The sequence below is a fragment of the Ochotona princeps genome, chromosome 16, assembly GCF_030435755.1.
Source record: "Ochotona princeps isolate mOchPri1 chromosome 16, mOchPri1.hap1, whole genome shotgun sequence".
Taxonomy (NCBI): Eukaryota; Metazoa; Chordata; class Mammalia; order Lagomorpha; family Ochotonidae; genus Ochotona; species Ochotona princeps.
This window is the reverse complement of record NC_080847.1, coordinates 15,373,631-15,390,066: the sequence shown is the minus strand read 5'-3', so window position 1 is coordinate 15,390,066 and position 16,436 is coordinate 15,373,631. Positions and strand designations below refer to the sequence as shown.

Here is a 16,436-nt window from a genome sequence, read left to right as displayed (position 1 = left end):
TAGTTTTTCCTTCTCTCTGTAAAATATACCTTTCAAATTAGACATAGTCAGAGGTGTCATCCATTGCACTACTGGCCCGAGCTGCCTTTCAAATTAAATGAGGGCCTGGTGGGCGGGCCCAGTGGCTAAATCCTCGCCTTGCATGTGCCAGGATCCAATATGGGTGCTGATTCATGTAATGGCTGCTCCACTTCCCATCCAACTCCCTGCTTGTAGCCTGGGAAAGCAGTGGAGCACAGCCCAAAGCCTTGGGACCCTGCATCTGCATGGGAGACCCAGAAGCTCCTTGGTCTTGGCTTCAGATCAGCTCAGCTCAGCTCAGCTCAGCTCAGCTCTAGCCATTGTGGCTATTTGGGTAGTGAACCAACGGATGAAAGATCTTTCTTTCTGTATCTCCTTCTCTATGTAAAATCTGCCTTTCCAATAAAAGTAAATAAATCTTTAAAAAATGAATTAAATGAAATATTTAATAATATGCTTTATGATTAAATTATTATCTTAAATATAAACTAAATTTCACACATACCAGAAAACATATGACCTATCTCTATTGCTGTTTTTTTATATGCTCTCTTCCACATGTTTGCATATACTGTCATGTTCAAATTACACAAGGATACTTCAATTCTTGCAAAATTTTTTCATAATACACATTTTCTATGAACTTTTTGGAGGCACTCATATTTTCTGCCTTTCAAATGGAGAAAGACTTTGGCTGGCTCTTTCAGACTAACGTAAATTCTCCTCTATAAACTTCAGTTGGAATTTTCTTAAAGTAACATTAAACTTACTTATTTTTTTGCAATTGTAAAGCACAAAAGTAGCAGCTCTTTTTAGTTCCTCATTTTGAGATTCATTTACGGCTTGTAGTATGAATGGAAGCCCATTGTTTTTTAACAGGTCATATTGATTCTCCTCTGGAAAACATCAAAAATTAAAGTTGAAAAATTTTATCATAAATTATATAAATTAGGTCATAGGTCAAATTTTAAAGTAAATAAAAACATAATTTTAAAAATATTTTCAATTTAGGAAATCATTTATAGAAAATACTTGAGTTTCATAAATGATGATCTCTGAAATGCTGCCAAAGAGTAGTATCATAAGAGCAAACCAAATCCCCTTACTTGGCTTAAAAAAAAAGTTCATCCTAACTTGCACAGACTAAGAGCAACAACAGAGAAAATGAGGGAAGGAGAAGTGAGTGAAACGAGCAAGTAAGCAAAGGGAGAAGAGAGGAGGAGTGGGAGGGACAGAGGAGGTGGAGGAAAGTGGAGAAAGGCGGAGGAAAGAAGCTGGGAGAGTGGGAAGAGAGTAAAGAGGAGGAGGAACACGGAATAGGGAGAAGAAAATAGAGGGAACGCCAGGTAGGGAGAGGAAGTCAGAATTTTCAGCAAGGGGGAGTAAGATTGGTACAGCAACTTAAACAGTAAACTAGAAAATGGAGACAGAAGAAAAGGAACACAGGGAGAATGTTATTACAATATTGAGGCGAAGGGGGCCAAAACTGAGAGAATTCATACTGGAACAGGCAGAAAGGAACAAGGAAGAGAAAGCAGAAGCAGAGCCACAGGTCTTTCTTAGCAAAAGACCGAAAACAATCTGTGAAGAAGGACGAGGAGCTCAGACGATTGGTTTGGGCCTGAATGGGGAGAAAGGAAAGGGAACAACTACACATTTCTATTCCACTATCTTAATAAGCAAACCAAATAAATACAATGCTTCTTTACCACAATCCTCCGTGCAATGACCAAGAGCAAGCATGATGCTGAATTTCTCTCCTGAATCCAGACTTTCATGAAGCAGTAATGCCAGAAGTTTTGAAACAATGTGATACTTGGACAATATTACCCCAAAAGTAGCTATTAATATAAAATAGTGAGGGAAAGGATAGTAAGTACAAATTTAAAACATAAATATACAGTCTATTTGTTTATTCAAGGTTATATAACATTTAATTTACCTGTATAAATATCAAAGTTAGTAAGATGAAGGTTTATTGCAGTAACTCATTAATCTCTCTTAATTATTTTGCATAATTTTATAAACATAAAATAAAACTATCTTTCTAAAGTAGAATAAGCTTATGCTCCTCCTTTATATCCTTTCTTATTTACTAAAACTGAAATATATTATTAGGTGATCAAGTTTCTACTATCATGAATGATGCAATAAAACATATCTGAAGCCATGCTGAGGTGTGACAAAATTCAGGAAATTCACCATTTGAAGCTAAACTTCTCCAAAGCACACTCAGAATATAATATTGATAACAAAAACAAGGCTAAAAATCCCCAAGAGACAGTGTCTCAACCCTTTTTGTAATCTCCAGAGCTCAATGAATGGCAAGTTTTCTTTAATCTTTTTTTGAAAAAGCATCTATGTTTATCCCAATTATTTTTATAAATAGAATTTCTTTTTTTTTAAGATTTATTTATTTTATTACAAAGTCAGATATACAGAGAGGAGGAGAGACAGAGAGGAAGATCTTCTGTCCGATGATTCACTCCTCAAGTAAGCCGCAATGGGCCGGTGCGCGCCGATCCGAAGCCGGGAACCTGGAACCTCTTCCGGGTCTCCCACGCGGGTGCAGTGTCCCAATGCATTGGGCCGTCCTCGACTGCTTTCCCAGGCCACAAGCAGGGAGCTGGATGGGAAGTGGAGCTGCTGGTATTAGAACCGGCGCCCATGTGGGATCCCGAGGCGTTCAAGGCGAGGACTTTAGCCGCTAGGCCACCATGCCAGGCCCATAATTAGAATTTCTTGACCCAAAGTTTACAGATTGTCATTCCTCAGTGTCAGTACATGCAAGAAACATGGGGTCAAGTGGTTCTGCCACTCAGTCAGTGTTACAGTGCATGGGTAATTCACACCTTATATTCACCAGAAAGATGCATATATTAATTCTTTATATAATTTTTAAAAACATATATATTGGATCTTTCTATTTTTATGTTTCTAAAATCTGCCTTGATTTCAAATCTAAAACTCTGCATTTAATGCTGCTCTTTAAGTGAAATAAAACTTTGAAAGTGATGATGGAGCTCAATTTTGACTATATCACCTGAATTTTAAACTTTAAGGCCAACGGTTCAGTTTAAGGAAGTATGAAGAGTTGTGCTAGGGCCCAGTGCAGTAGCCTAGTGGCTAAAGTCCTTACCTTGCAAGTGCCAAGATGCGGTTCATATCCCGGCTGCTCCACTTCCCATCCAGCTCCCTGCCTGTGACTGGGAAGGCAGTCGAGGATGGCCCAAAGCCTTGGGACCCTGCACCTGCGTGGGAGACCCGGAGGAAACTCCAGGCTCCTGGCTTTGGATCAGCTCAGCTCTGGCTGTTGCAGCCACTTGGGACGTGAACCGGCAGATGGAAGATCTTTGTCTCTCCACCTCTCTGTAAATCTGACTTTGAAATTTAATAAATATTTTTTTAAAAAGTTGTGTTAGATAATTTTTAAGATTAGTTTCTATGATAAACTAGAAGTCCAGTTCATTTTGTGTTCAATCTATTTCTTCATTCTCCATGATTTTAAACAAAATTTAATGTAGCAATATAACTAAGCATTTTTACTCACGATTGTCAGCAATGCATGCATCCAGCGTTTTCGTTACCACAACGGCAAGATTAGCACTGGAATTAGTCTTATGTGAATCAGATTCCAGCTGCACAAGAACTTGGGACAATACATCCAATCCACCCACAGTTACAAAGCATTTCTGTACATATGCTTAAGGAATAAAGTACAACAATCAATATCTCAAACAAGCATGTAATTTCATCAACTAGTTTGTATTAAATGTAACATTGACCTTTTCCAAATTTTAAGAAGCTGAGTCAAAAGAATTCGAAAATTAATTTCTTCCTTTGCATATATTTATATCCTTGAGATAACTTATTTTGAGAACATCTCACATCAACATACTACAACATACTTCATACCAACTTATTCATTGTATAAAAGACACACATTATTCATTCAAGTTTGGTTTGAGGAAAAATAAATGTTACAGTATCATGAAAATAGATTCTAGTTTTTGGAATTCTAGGTATATATTCTTTTGCAAGTGAAAATTAGTATTTAACAACTGAATATAGATAAACATCAGCAATGTGTGGAAGTTCTAGTTGCTCCACACTCTCACCAATATTTAACATTACCAGTCTTTTAGCCACGCTACTGGCCATGTAGTGGTGTTTCTCTGAAGTGGTAATTTGGGTTTCTGTAGCAGAATCTTAACCATCTTTTCAAGTACTTCTTCAACAGTCATATCTTCTTTGGAGGCTTATCTGTTCATATCTTCTGTCCACTTTTTAAATCATTAGTCTGTTTTTACTATTGATACTTTAGTAAGAGTTTTTAACATATTCTGAATACAGTTCTTTATCAGATTTAAGATTCTCAAACAGAGCCTTGTGCAATGACTCAGTGGCTAAATCCTTGCCTTGCAAGCACCAGGATCCCATATGGGTGCTGCTTCATGTCCCAAGCTCCATGCTTGTGGCCTGGGAAAGTAGTGGAGGATGGTCCAGAGCCTTAGTACCTTACATCCACATGAAAGCGCCAGGAAAAGCCTTTGGCTCTAGGCTTCAGATTCACTCAGCTACGGTGAGTGAACCAGCAGAGGGAAGATCTTTCTGTTTCTCCTTATTTCTGTAAATCTGCTTTTCCAATAAAAATGAACAAATAAATACATAAATCTTTAAAAATAATTTCCTCTGGGCTAGTGTTGTAGTACAGCAAGTTGAGCTGCCACTTCTGATATTCACATCCCATGCTGGAGTACCAGTTTGAGTCCGAGATGCTCTGCTTCCCACCCAGCTTCCCGGTAATCCATCTGAGGATGTCCCAAGTGCTTGGGCCCTCAAACTTCTATGTGAGAGGACCCAGATGAAGCTCCTGGCTTCTGGCCGTGGTCTGACCCAATCCTGGCTGTGGTAACTTGAGTAATTTGAGGGGTGGATTTGCTGATAAAAGGTCTCTTGCTTACCTCTTTTTGTTATTCTGCTTTTCAAATAAATAAGTACCTAAAACTAATTTCCTTTATGATTTATAATTTGGCTTTTAAAAATAATACTAAGTTATTTAATCACCCAAATTTTAAGTTTTTTACTAGATGTTTTATTCTTGTTCATTTCTAATTTAATTCCATAATGACCTAGAACATACTCCATGGATTTTTAGTTCTGCTATCCAGTTTCTCCAACATCTTGGGGAGCTAGTACTTGAACCGGCACCCATATGGGATACTGACACTTGCAAGGTGAGGATTTAGCCATTGAGCCATGGTACTGGGCCTGAGATTTTCTCAGCTTCAAGAATGTAAATGCATCCACTATGATCCAAATCATTGTAACACTAATACACTAATTAAATCATAAATTGTTATGTTTTAAAGTATGTTTCTTCAAATATGACCTAGACAATAGCAAATACTTAACTGTTATTTGCAAGAGTGAGTCCAATGAATGAGCAAATAGGGCGAATTATCTCAGGTTTCATGCAGTTCATTAGCCAATCATTAGCATGTGAAAAAAGTGCACAACAAAACCTTTGATTCTCATCTGAAAGACGACAAAGGCAATCATGTATGACACACTGAATATCAGTTTTAATATTTTTTTACTCTAATTTTATAATTAAATGTTTGAAATTATTACCATTTTGAGGATTGTTAACACAGACACACAGAGTACTACATACTGAAGCCCACAACTGGTAACTCTGGAAAACATTTTCATCTGACAAATCCAACTCATATTTTGAAAGAATTTTCCTATTAGGGTAAAAAGAAAAGAAAGTAAATTAATACATATGTGTTAAGGTCTTAAATAATGAATAAGTAGCAAGAATTTGTATTTGCTTACTTAAACAACTGTGACAGAACAGTAATACAATCTGTTTCTCTCACAAGTGTTTGTCCAGTTCCTAAAAAAAAAAAAAAAACAAATTATACGAATGATTTTAGAAATAACTTTGGAAAAAAATTTATATTCTGTAATTAAAATTTTACTATAATAGAAAAATCCGTAATCAAATTATAAAAAAATGCATTACTTACGCTCAGAGTCTGACAGCATTCACATTTCTCCCCCAAATTAAGAAGCCTTAAACCTTTACTGTCTCATAGTCTGTGTTACACCAAAAAAGGATACAAAATAAGAAAAAAAATATTTGACCCTTTCTAGTTTTTCCAAAATAGAAAAAAATTGCACATTAAATGAATGTAAAAGTTCTAACAATCTGAAAAAAACAGCAATATTAAAAGAATAAAAACAAAAAAACAGCCTGCACAGCAGATATACAGATTCTACAGTATCTCTGTAAATCTAAAATTATTCCAAAAACAAAAACCATTGCCTAATACAATAAACACTAATTGGCCACTTTTTCAGAAAATCTACTATGGGATTCGTTTGATTCTCTTTTTCCCTTCAAAGCTGTAACTTCTCATTCATTTGCAAGGTGAGGACTGAAGTCACTAGGCTACTCTACCAGGCCCTAAAAACAACTCTTAAAATGACCAAATATCAGAGAAGGCATAGTAGGGCAGCAGTGCACCAAGCTAACTCTCTGCCCTGTGGAGCCAGTTCCTGGTTTGCATCCCAGCTACTTTACTTCCAATCCAGATCTCTGCTTATAGTATGGAAGCAGAGGAAGATGGCCCAAGTCCTTGGGACCCTGCACCTATGAGGGAGACCCTGAAGAAGCTCCTGACCCCCAGCTTTGGATGAGCTCGGCTCTGGTGACTGCCATCTGGGGAGCGAAGCAGTAGACGGAAGATCTCTCCCTGTAAAATCTGCCCTTCAGGGCCAGCTGTGTGGCCTATTGGCTAAGGTCCTCGCCTTGAACACGCCTTGAACGCGCCTTGAACGCGCCTTGAACACGCCGGGATCCCATATGGGTGCTGGTTCTAATTCCGGCAGCTCCACTTCCTCTCTATCTTTCCTCCTCTCTGTATATCTGATTTTGTAATAAAAATACATCTTTTAAAAAATTCTGCCCTTCAATTAAAAATAAATAAATCTTAAAAATAATATCAAATGGCTAAATAAATGCTATTAATTTCCTTTTTCTTTAAAGATAGCATTTCTCAGAAGTCAAATTAAGACACTTGGGGGCCCAGCGTGGCCTAGCGGCTATAGTCCTCACCTTGAACGCCCCGGGATCCCATATGGGAGCCGGTTCTAGTCCCGGCGGCTCTACTTCCCATCCAACTCCCTGCTTGTGGCCTGGGAAAGCAGTCGAGGATGGCCCAAGGCTTTGGGACGCTGCACCCGTGTGGGAGACCCAGAAGAGGTTCCAGGTTCCCGGCTTCGGATTGGCGCAGCACCGGATGGAAGATCTTCCTCTCTGTCTCTCCTATCTGTATATCTGCCTTTGTAATAAAAAAATCAATAAATCTTAAAAAAAAAGAAAAAAGACACTTGGGACAGGCAGTTGGCCTAGCAGTTAAGAAGCTGACATCCCACACCAGGTGTCTATGTTCAAGTCCCAGCTCTACTCCTCCTTCCAATTTCCTGCTAATGTACAGGAACAGCTCAGGTGACTGAGTGCCTATCACCCAGGAGCAGGCCTGGGTTGAGTACCCCCACTCCCCACCTTGACCTGATCCAACCCTGACTATTGTGGATATCTGGGGAATAAACCAGCAGACAGTAATTGTGTGTCTCTCTGCCTCCAAATATTTTTAAAAGAAGGCATTTACATAAAGACTTGAATTTTGAAAATCATAACTATTCCAGTTTGTTAATTTAATGTAAGCCAATCATACTGCATTCTCTCCCTGTTACTCTCCCAAAGGAAAAGAACCACCACCCATGGCAAACACCAGTTACAGCAAAGCAACACCTACAGCTGGCTTCATCCTCAGCAGAGAACACTGCACCTCCTCCAAGTGGTTTCTGGTGCTCTGCACTTTCTAGTAAATCTCTTGGAAGGAATTACATAAAAATGATCCCTGGGGCAAGCACTGCGGTGTAACAGGTTAAGACTCTTCCTGCTGTCAGCCCATAAGTGAACTAGTTCTAGCCCTAAATGTTCTGCTTCTAACCTAGCTACCTGCTAATGTGTCTGGGAAAGCAGCAGAGGATAGCCCAAGAGCTTGGGCTCTGGACCCACATTAGAGACCTTGATGAAGTTGCCGGCTCCTGGCTTTAGCCTGGCCCAACCCCAACTTTGTGGTCATTTGGTTGGGAGTGAACCAGCATATAAAAGGTGTGTCTGTCTTTAAAATAAATGAAATATTTTTAAAATGACCCCAAAAAGCATAATCTTGAAATTTATTTAAATATTCTTTAATTTAATAAGAGAATATACTTACTGTTGTTTGAAACCAGAACCAAAATAACATAGACAGACATTCTTTTCAAATTTGTGTTTGAATCATTATTAGATAAGAACCAAGTTAAATCTTCAAAAAATTCTGAAGTACACAAAGTTTGTTGACAATAAACTGAAACATAAAAACATAATTTTAGTTTCAGTATATTAACACAAACAAGCTTTAAAATATGTCCAAGTTTTCAAGCTAGGAATGGTTCTTAATCAGATCTAACTTAACTGACATTAGTCATACAACAAAATCTCAAACTCATATATGCCTAATTCAATAAGCAAAGAAGCAATTATCTTAATGAAAAGTACTTGATCTCAGCTCAAAACCACATTGCAATCTCACAGAATTTCCAATAAAAAAACCGAAATAAAAAAATTAAGTATGACAATTTTAAGATAAACACACCAAATGAAAGTTTGAGAAAATTCATAAATCTGCTTTAGAAAATAAAATATGAAGATATATTTACTTTTCCAGAAACAAAAATATTTTTAAAAACATAACTCACGACTTTAGTTTTTGTAATAATCTTGAAATAAGTATAATTTTACAAAAATCATTTGAATACAGTGATGCAATCAGCACATACACCTGCCTAGAACTTATCTGCCTGTCTCAAAGGCAAGGGCTATATTATTTATCTCAACATGCCCAAAGACTAGCATAGAGCTTGGTTATGCATAGGTAATAAAGCAATATCTAGTTAAAATTTTAAGAATATAATGTTGGGTTGGAAAATCAGTGGTTTATGTACAACCTCATTTCAAGTTCACCACAGAAAAATACTTTTGTCAACATGAATTTCTGCACATATAGCCTATTAGCCCTGATACAACATGGTCATCCTCATCTTTCAATTAAAGTACCTTGATAAAACTACTCATACAAGCAAAACAAAATCACTTAATTCTGAAATTATATCTTAGTAGTTTAAATATAACAGAATTGTTGAAGAAAAATAAAATAAAATTTTATATTTTACCATTTTTTTCTGCAATAGCTCCTAATGTATATAAGGCTGCTTCTTTTACCATCCTATGTTCACTTGATTTTGCAAGATTTTTTAAAAACACCAAACCACCAATTTCCCTAAAATAAACACCTGCGTTACCTGTAGCGGTGCAAACAAAAAAAAATAGAAACTGTTTATTTTCATTATTCTTTTAAAGGATAAAACAAAATGCATGAATAAAGCAACACAGCATGTATACTGAGTGGAAGCTTAAAAGTATGCACATTTGACATAACACAGTACTAAAGAACCAGAATCACAGATAAAAATTCTCTATTGTATCTTACTGTTTTGTTGACAAATTGAATGAATAGTGACCAAAGCTTCCTTTTGTGAAACAGGATTGTCCATTTGATGTTTTATACACTCTAATAATAAGTTCACATCGGTCTTCATTTCTAAAGAGCAAAAATTGTTATTTTTTACAAGTTTTTTTTTAAAAATTAACCAGTTTTACTTTAGAATTACATCTTTAGAATATTCAACGTTGTAAATATGCACATATTATTTATAATCTAATAACTTATAAAGGTGTATAAAAAGATGCTCTTTAAACAATATAAAACTTAGAATTCTTCAGTTTAGTACATAAGGCCATAGCCTGTGATGCTGGAATCCCATATGGGCACTGTTATAATAGTAGCTTACAATCCTGCTCCCGTCTAACATGCTTTGAAAAGCAGTGGAAGATGGCCCAAGTGCTTGGGTCCCTGAACGCATGTGGGAGACCTGGAGGAAGCTCCTAACTTCTGGCTTCATATTGGCCCAATTCTGGCTGTTGCAGCCATTTGGGGAGTGAGCCAACAGATGAAAGCTCTCGCTCAGGACCACAACGCCAATTCTTTGTCCTTTTTTTGGAAAACTCTCTTCATCAGCTAAACTTTTTTTAAATTTATTTTTTATTGAAAGGATATACACAGAGAGGAGGAGAGACAGAGAGGAAGATCTTCTGTCCACCGATTTACTCCCCAAGTGACCACAATGGCTGGAGCAGAGCTGAGCCGATCCGAAGTCAGGAGCCAGGAGCCTCTTCTAGGTCTCCCATGTGGGTGCAGGGTCACAAGGCTTTGGGCTTGCTCCACTGCTTTCCCAGGCCACAAGCAGGGAGCTGGATGAGAAATGGAGCAGTTGGAACTAGAACCAGCATCCTTATGGGATCCTGGTGCTGACAAGGCAAGGACTTTAGCCACTAGACTTATGTGCCAGGCCCACTAAACTTTTATGTGATTATATGTATTGAGGGATACTAATTTCCCATCTTTTTTTTTAAATAATTTCCTCTGATCAACTTCCTTCATGCCCATCGATTCAGTTACCATCTTTCTCAGAACAATTCTGAAATCTACCTCCAGGCATATACTGAGACGTGGTCCTCTTAAGTTGCCATTGTTCTTGTATTGATCACCACTAAGGTATTCAGATAGTATTCTAATGATTAGCCTGTCCTTTCACAGGAGAATGTCTATTTGCAGACAACACAAGTTAGGAGACAAAGAGCAGATGCTCAATATTTATGGAAACTGATCAATGACTATGACTTTAAAATTTATTTATTCTTGGGCCTGGCATGATAGTGTGGTGGTTAAAGTCCTCGCCTTGCACATGCCGGGATCCCATATGGGCGCTGGTTCTAATACCGGCAGCTCCACTTCCCATCCAGCTCCCTGCTTGTGGCCTGGGAAAGCAGTCGAGGATGGGACCCTGCACTTGTGTGGGAGACCTGGAGGAAGTTCCTGGCTCCTGGCTTTGGATTGGCACAGCACCAGCTGTTGCAGTCACTTGGGGATTGAATCATGGGACAGAGGATCTTCCTCTCTGTCTCTCCTCTCTGTATATCTGCCTTTCCAATAAAGATAAATAAACCTTTAAAAAAATGTATTTACTTTTATTGGAAAGTCAAATTTACAGACAGGAGGTGAAATGGCTGCCATGACCAGAGCTGAGCTAAAGCCAGGAGCCTCCCCTGGGTCTCCCACTTGGGTACAGTGAGCCTAAGCACTTTCCTAGGCCACAAACATGGAACTGGACCTACAAATACAATCTAAAACTACTTGTAGATACATGATCCATGAATCGCTCACCTTGTGTTTTCTTTGTGTCCCCACTTTCCATACTTGCTTATATTCTTTTTCTTTATATTTCACCTAAAAGAAAAAGGTAGGTTCTCAATTAAATTCCACATTCCAGAGTGACAGAGAAATAAATACAAACGAATGGGGAAAGGATTCAAGAAAAAATGGTTTTCCTGAAGCCAGAATACAACGGACTGAATCTGCCATTCATTAGATGTCTGATATTGCTTAGGTGGCTTAAACTCTGACAATTTAATATTCTATAAAATAGAAATATTTCTACTTCATGAAGTTATTTCTTAAACATTTCGCATTTTAAAATACATTTACTTGACATAGTAAACAAGTGGTTGATTGACTTTCTCTTTGTCTCTCCAAGCTAAGTTTGGTACCATTTTTTTTTTCCTCTAACAATCCATGGTTATTTTGCCATGATACTCAGCATTTAGCTTGAACTTTTGTTTAGATATTGTTAGAACTTTAAAAATAACTAGCAACTTGGGCCCAGCACGGTGGCCTAGCGGCTAAAGTCCTCGCCTTGAACGCCTCGGGATCCCATATGGGCTCTGGTTCTAATCCCGGCAGCTCCACTTCCCATCCAGCTCCCTGCTTGTGGCCTGGGAAAGCAGTTGAGGACAGACCAATGCACTGGGACACTGCACCTGCGTGGGAGACCTGGAGGAGGTTCATGGTTCCCAGCATAAGATCAGCACGCACCGGCCCGTTGTGGCTCTCTTGGGGAGTGATTAATCGGACGGAAGATCTTCCTCTCTGTCTCTCCTCCTCTCTGTATATCTGACTTTGTAATAAAAATAAATCTTTGGGCTCGGCAGCGTGGCCTAGTGGCTAAGGTCCTCGCCTTGATCCCATATAGCCGCTGGTTCTGGTCCCGGCAGCTCCACTTCCTCTCTGTCTCTCCTCCTCTCAGTATATCTGACTTTGTAATAAAAATAAAATAAATCTTTAAAAAAAAAATAAAAATAAAAAATAAATAAATCTTAAAAAAAAATAACTAGCAACTCTAATATGGTCTCTTACAAGGCCTACTTTAAAAATATTAAACTTATTATTCAGAAAAATGCATCAGAATTCAATTAATTTCTTCAACAAATCAGGATTCATAGAACTCAGAAGTTCCCATTTGCCTCCCCCCAGTGTGTTGTTAAACAGAGATAAGCAATTGTCCTTTGTATTTTTCATTCTCATTCTTGCAAATTTTCCTAAGGAAAAAAAAAACTTAAATAACAAATACAAGATTCTTTCATGAATGTATACTTGTTTTGACATTTCTAACCTAATTATTCCATTAAACAAGGAATTTTTAGTTGCACAGAACATTGACATTTAGGTACAAACAACATTTTAGGTTGCAAGAACGGTGACAGAGCCAACACTGGGGCACAGCAGGTACAGCCACAGCTTGTGATGCCAGCATCCCACATGGAAGCTGGTTCAAGCCCTGGCTGCACCACTCCTGATCCAGCTGCCTGCATCATCTGGGAAACGCAGCAGAAAATGTCCCAAGTACTTGAACCCCTGTTAGCCATGTCAAGCTCCTGAATCCTGGCTTCAAACTGACCTAGCCCTGGAGGTTATTACGGCCATCTGGGGAGGAAACCCGCAAATGGAAGATCTTGCCTCTCCCTTCTACTCTGCAACTTTGGCCTCCAAATAAATACATCTTTAAATTTTTTTTGTTTGTTTTACTTGAAAGTCAGAATTATAGAAAGAAAGAGGGACAGAGAATCTTCTATCCACTGGTTCACTCCCCCAAATGGCTGCTATAGTCAGAGCTGTGAATAGGTACAACTTGTTACAAACGATGAGGTTTAAGTTTCTACTGAATTCTTTCAGTAAAGAAATGAACTTCTCCATATAATAGAAAGGGCCAATTTCACTTAGAGATTTTGCTCAGTATACTTCCCCAAACAGTACTGCACAGAAAAAAGGCAAGGGCAGGCATTTAGCTGCAGTTAGGGCATTTAGGTCCCATATGAAAATACTCAAGTCAGTAACCCAGCTCCTAGGGAAAGCAGTGGCAGCCCAAGTAAGTCCCCAGATCTTGGCTTCAAGCATTCAGGGGAGTGAATCAACAGATAGAATCAATCAAACAATACATTTCTTTAAAATTTTAAAAGAAAAAGGATCTCAAATTTCTCTAAGAAAACCAACTTAATGTTTGTATGTTTTGGAAAGTGTTATCACAAGTTTGTCTTTTTTTTTTAACATAAAGATTATCCCCCAAATACAAGAAAAATAAATGACATCTTTCTGGGGAAGGCTGGCACGAAACAAACTGCCACCATTTAAGGTATTGGCCATGCAAGTTGGACAGTGGCCAGGAATGAAAAGGTCCTTTAAAGGAACAGCAACATTTTGCCCAGAACACATCCTGCGGTGGAGCCCGGGGATCTAAGAGGCCTTGCCCATAACGTAGGTCGCCAGCTCCATTTAGTCCAATGGGGGTGACCTATGGATTTATTCCACCTGGGGAGGTGATTCACTGCGCCCAGTGGTGGACACCGCCTGGTCAGAGAGCACAGCGTTGCATCCAAGCACCGACTGATTGCCTGGCTCGGCCCGGTGGGCGTCTCATCCACTCAGGGCCACAGGCCTCAGCTGGCTCAGTTCAGATCCCATCAGACAAGTCTGAGGTAACCGCACGGGCACGGCTCACCCGAGGAGCTGAGAGAGCAGCCGTCTGGAGGGCTCAGGTGGTTCCTCAGCCCGGGCCCTGCGGGGAAAGAGGGAGAGCGGGGAGCGGGTGTCCAGAGCGGTCAGAAGCGCGGCCCAGTCGCGAGGCCCACGCCAGCTGCTGCCTGTTTCGCGTGACGAACAAAGGGAACCAGGCAGTTTCCACCCGGGGTTCTGAGAAACGCTGTCTCCAGGGGCTCCTACCCGCCCCGGCATCAGAGACACAGTGAAGAGAACTGCGTTCTGGGGACTGCGCAGTGCCATCTGACTAAAAGGCAAGCGGCAATTATCTTTTCCCGTCTGTGGCTGTGGGGACTGTTCTGGAAGACTCTGCCCCCTCAGCTCGGCCTGAACCCTCACGTGGCAGGGATGACAAGGGACCCGCGGGGCAGAAACGCCTCCTCTCCTGCTTTGAGGGTGGACTTGGTCAGGGAGAGCGCAATATGCCCTTCACACAGAGAAACGGGCAGGTTTGGGTGGCTGGGGAGGAGACAAGACGGACCTTTACCCTCAAGCGGCCAGATACCTGGACGACGCCCAACCGGTTTCCCGCGCAGCAGGCGAGGCTCCCCTTCGTGGGGGCGGGACTTCCGGGAAGACAGTTCCGCCCCCTCATCGTGAGACTTCCAGAGAGCAGGTGTAGCAAATGTGGCCATGAGGGGTTTGCAGATGAAGGAAAATCACAAATTTAAGGGAAAATCACGTCACCTCATTGCTTCTGGTTTTCTGGTCTTCCTTTCCTCAGGACATTCGTTCCAAGGCTCTGAGGTGGACGTCACTGGGGCCACGCATGGGTGCATTCATGATGGGGAGACCTCTTTCATGACCTCCCTGGCGCTTTCTTATTTTGTCCTGGGTATTCTATCAGCGGATACACCTGCCACATATTCCCAGCCTGGCCTCAATGATTATGATCCCAGCATCTCCTGTCTCCTCCACAATAAACACCAGGAAATCTTGACCCATTAGGGGCCAGACCAACCAAATTCCTGTATGGTAGATACCGTCTTGGTTAATCTGAAATTTCACTTATCTACCAGCAGTCAATTTAGGGGCCTTAATTACTCAGAGTCCTCTAACACATTCTTCAGTCATAAAGAAATGAAATCAAACTGGCCACTGTCTCCCCTCTACTGAATTGCCAGTTTGCCTACTTCCATGAACTTAAGTCTTAGTGAGGTTTTTATTATTACTTTATCCATGGACTTGTTTGTGAATTCGACCAGTTCAATTTGACTTTTATTTTTTAAGTTATTTGAAAGGTGAAGAGGCACAGAAATAAATCTTCCATCTCATGGGCGTTAGTAGCCTATGTTTTTTTATTCCCCAGTTCTTGCCCGGACAGAGAAATTTTCAAAGACATAAATAAGGTGCACAAGTGAGAATAGACTTTAGTTAAGAGAGTGAATATACATTCACATGAACGTGGGCAACTCCACCTGGGGAGCTAGCTGTCATGAGTGGGCCAGAATTACAGACAGCGTTCAAGCATGGTCCAGAAACCAAGCTGATGCCACGTGATGCCTCCTTCTCACAGTAAAGGCTGTTGCCCTGACTGAATATATAAACAGGGAGAAGTATGAGTGGGGTTTTTGTGTGCATGAGACTCTCTGGGAGTTACAAGGTACCTCCTTGTGAAGCATAACTCCCATATCATCATTGTATCTTCTTCCTGGCCCGGTATTAGACACAGGGGCATCATGGGAGAGTGGGTGTACTGCCTTGACAGGTAAAGGGGTGGAGATGCTGTGCGATGGAATGCTACACAGACATTTTTTTAAAGTCCTCCAGCTTTATGCATTCCTGATTCCCTGCCTCATTCCCAATATCACATCTACTGGTTTACTCCCCAAATGCCCTTAGACAGTCATGGCTGGCCTGGGCAGAAGCCAGAAGTCCAAACTCCATCCAGGTGTCTCATGTGGGCAGCAGAGACTCTGGTCTTTGAGCCATCACCTGCTGCCTCCCAGGTTGTGCAGCTGCTGGAAGCTGGAATCAGGTCCTAAGACAGAATTTAAACCAAGTCACCCTGATACCAAAAGATGCTGGTGTTCCAAGCCGTGTCTTAACTGCTGTGCCAAACGTCTGTCCCTAAGTAAGTGAAATCTAAGATTTTTATGTACAGAGGATATAATGACTGCATAAAAATTTAAGAATGTATACTCAGTAAAACCCAAGGTTAGGTAACAACACATACATAAACGAAGTCTTATTTTCTGATAAAACTATACATTCTGAAATAGTCTTTAAAATTCTAGTTGTTTTAACAAATGTTCCTAACATATCCATAGCTGTAATCTGAATGTGGCTTACTCTGATTATTTA

At 40.1% G+C, this 16,436-nt stretch overlaps 1 protein-coding gene and 1 non-coding gene across 2 annotated transcripts in view; both read right to left on the bottom strand.

The window, feature by feature from the left end:
* Nucleotides 1-14,647, bottom strand: part of TERB1 (telomere repeat binding bouquet formation protein 1) — a 30,994-nt gene extending 16,347 nt beyond the window's left edge. Inside the window, exons 1-11 of the mRNA XM_004584148.3 lie at nucleotides 14,620-14,647; nucleotides 11,427-11,489; nucleotides 9,633-9,743; nucleotides 9,316-9,444; nucleotides 8,319-8,450; nucleotides 5,863-5,923; nucleotides 5,656-5,771; nucleotides 5,437-5,559; nucleotides 3,572-3,724; nucleotides 1,731-1,862; nucleotides 792-917 (exon numbers count right to left, since the gene is read on the bottom strand). Of these exons, the coding sequence (XP_004584205.2) occupies nucleotides 792-917; nucleotides 1,731-1,862; nucleotides 3,572-3,724; nucleotides 5,437-5,559; nucleotides 5,656-5,771; nucleotides 5,863-5,923; nucleotides 8,319-8,450; nucleotides 9,316-9,444; nucleotides 9,633-9,743; nucleotides 11,427-11,457 (1,114 nt within the window). The 5' untranslated portion in view covers nucleotides 11,458-11,489; nucleotides 14,620-14,647. The remainder of the gene's footprint in view (nucleotides 1-791; nucleotides 918-1,730; nucleotides 1,863-3,571; nucleotides 3,725-5,436; nucleotides 5,560-5,655; nucleotides 5,772-5,862; nucleotides 5,924-8,318; nucleotides 8,451-9,315; nucleotides 9,445-9,632; nucleotides 9,744-11,426; nucleotides 11,490-14,619) is intronic.
* LOC118757734 (small nucleolar RNA U3) lies at nucleotides 7,759-7,970 on the bottom strand. The gene has a single exon (XR_004995342.1). It is a non-coding gene; the product is annotated as a small nucleolar RNA U3 (small nucleolar RNA).
* Nucleotides 14,648-16,436: the final 1,789 nt, after the last annotated feature.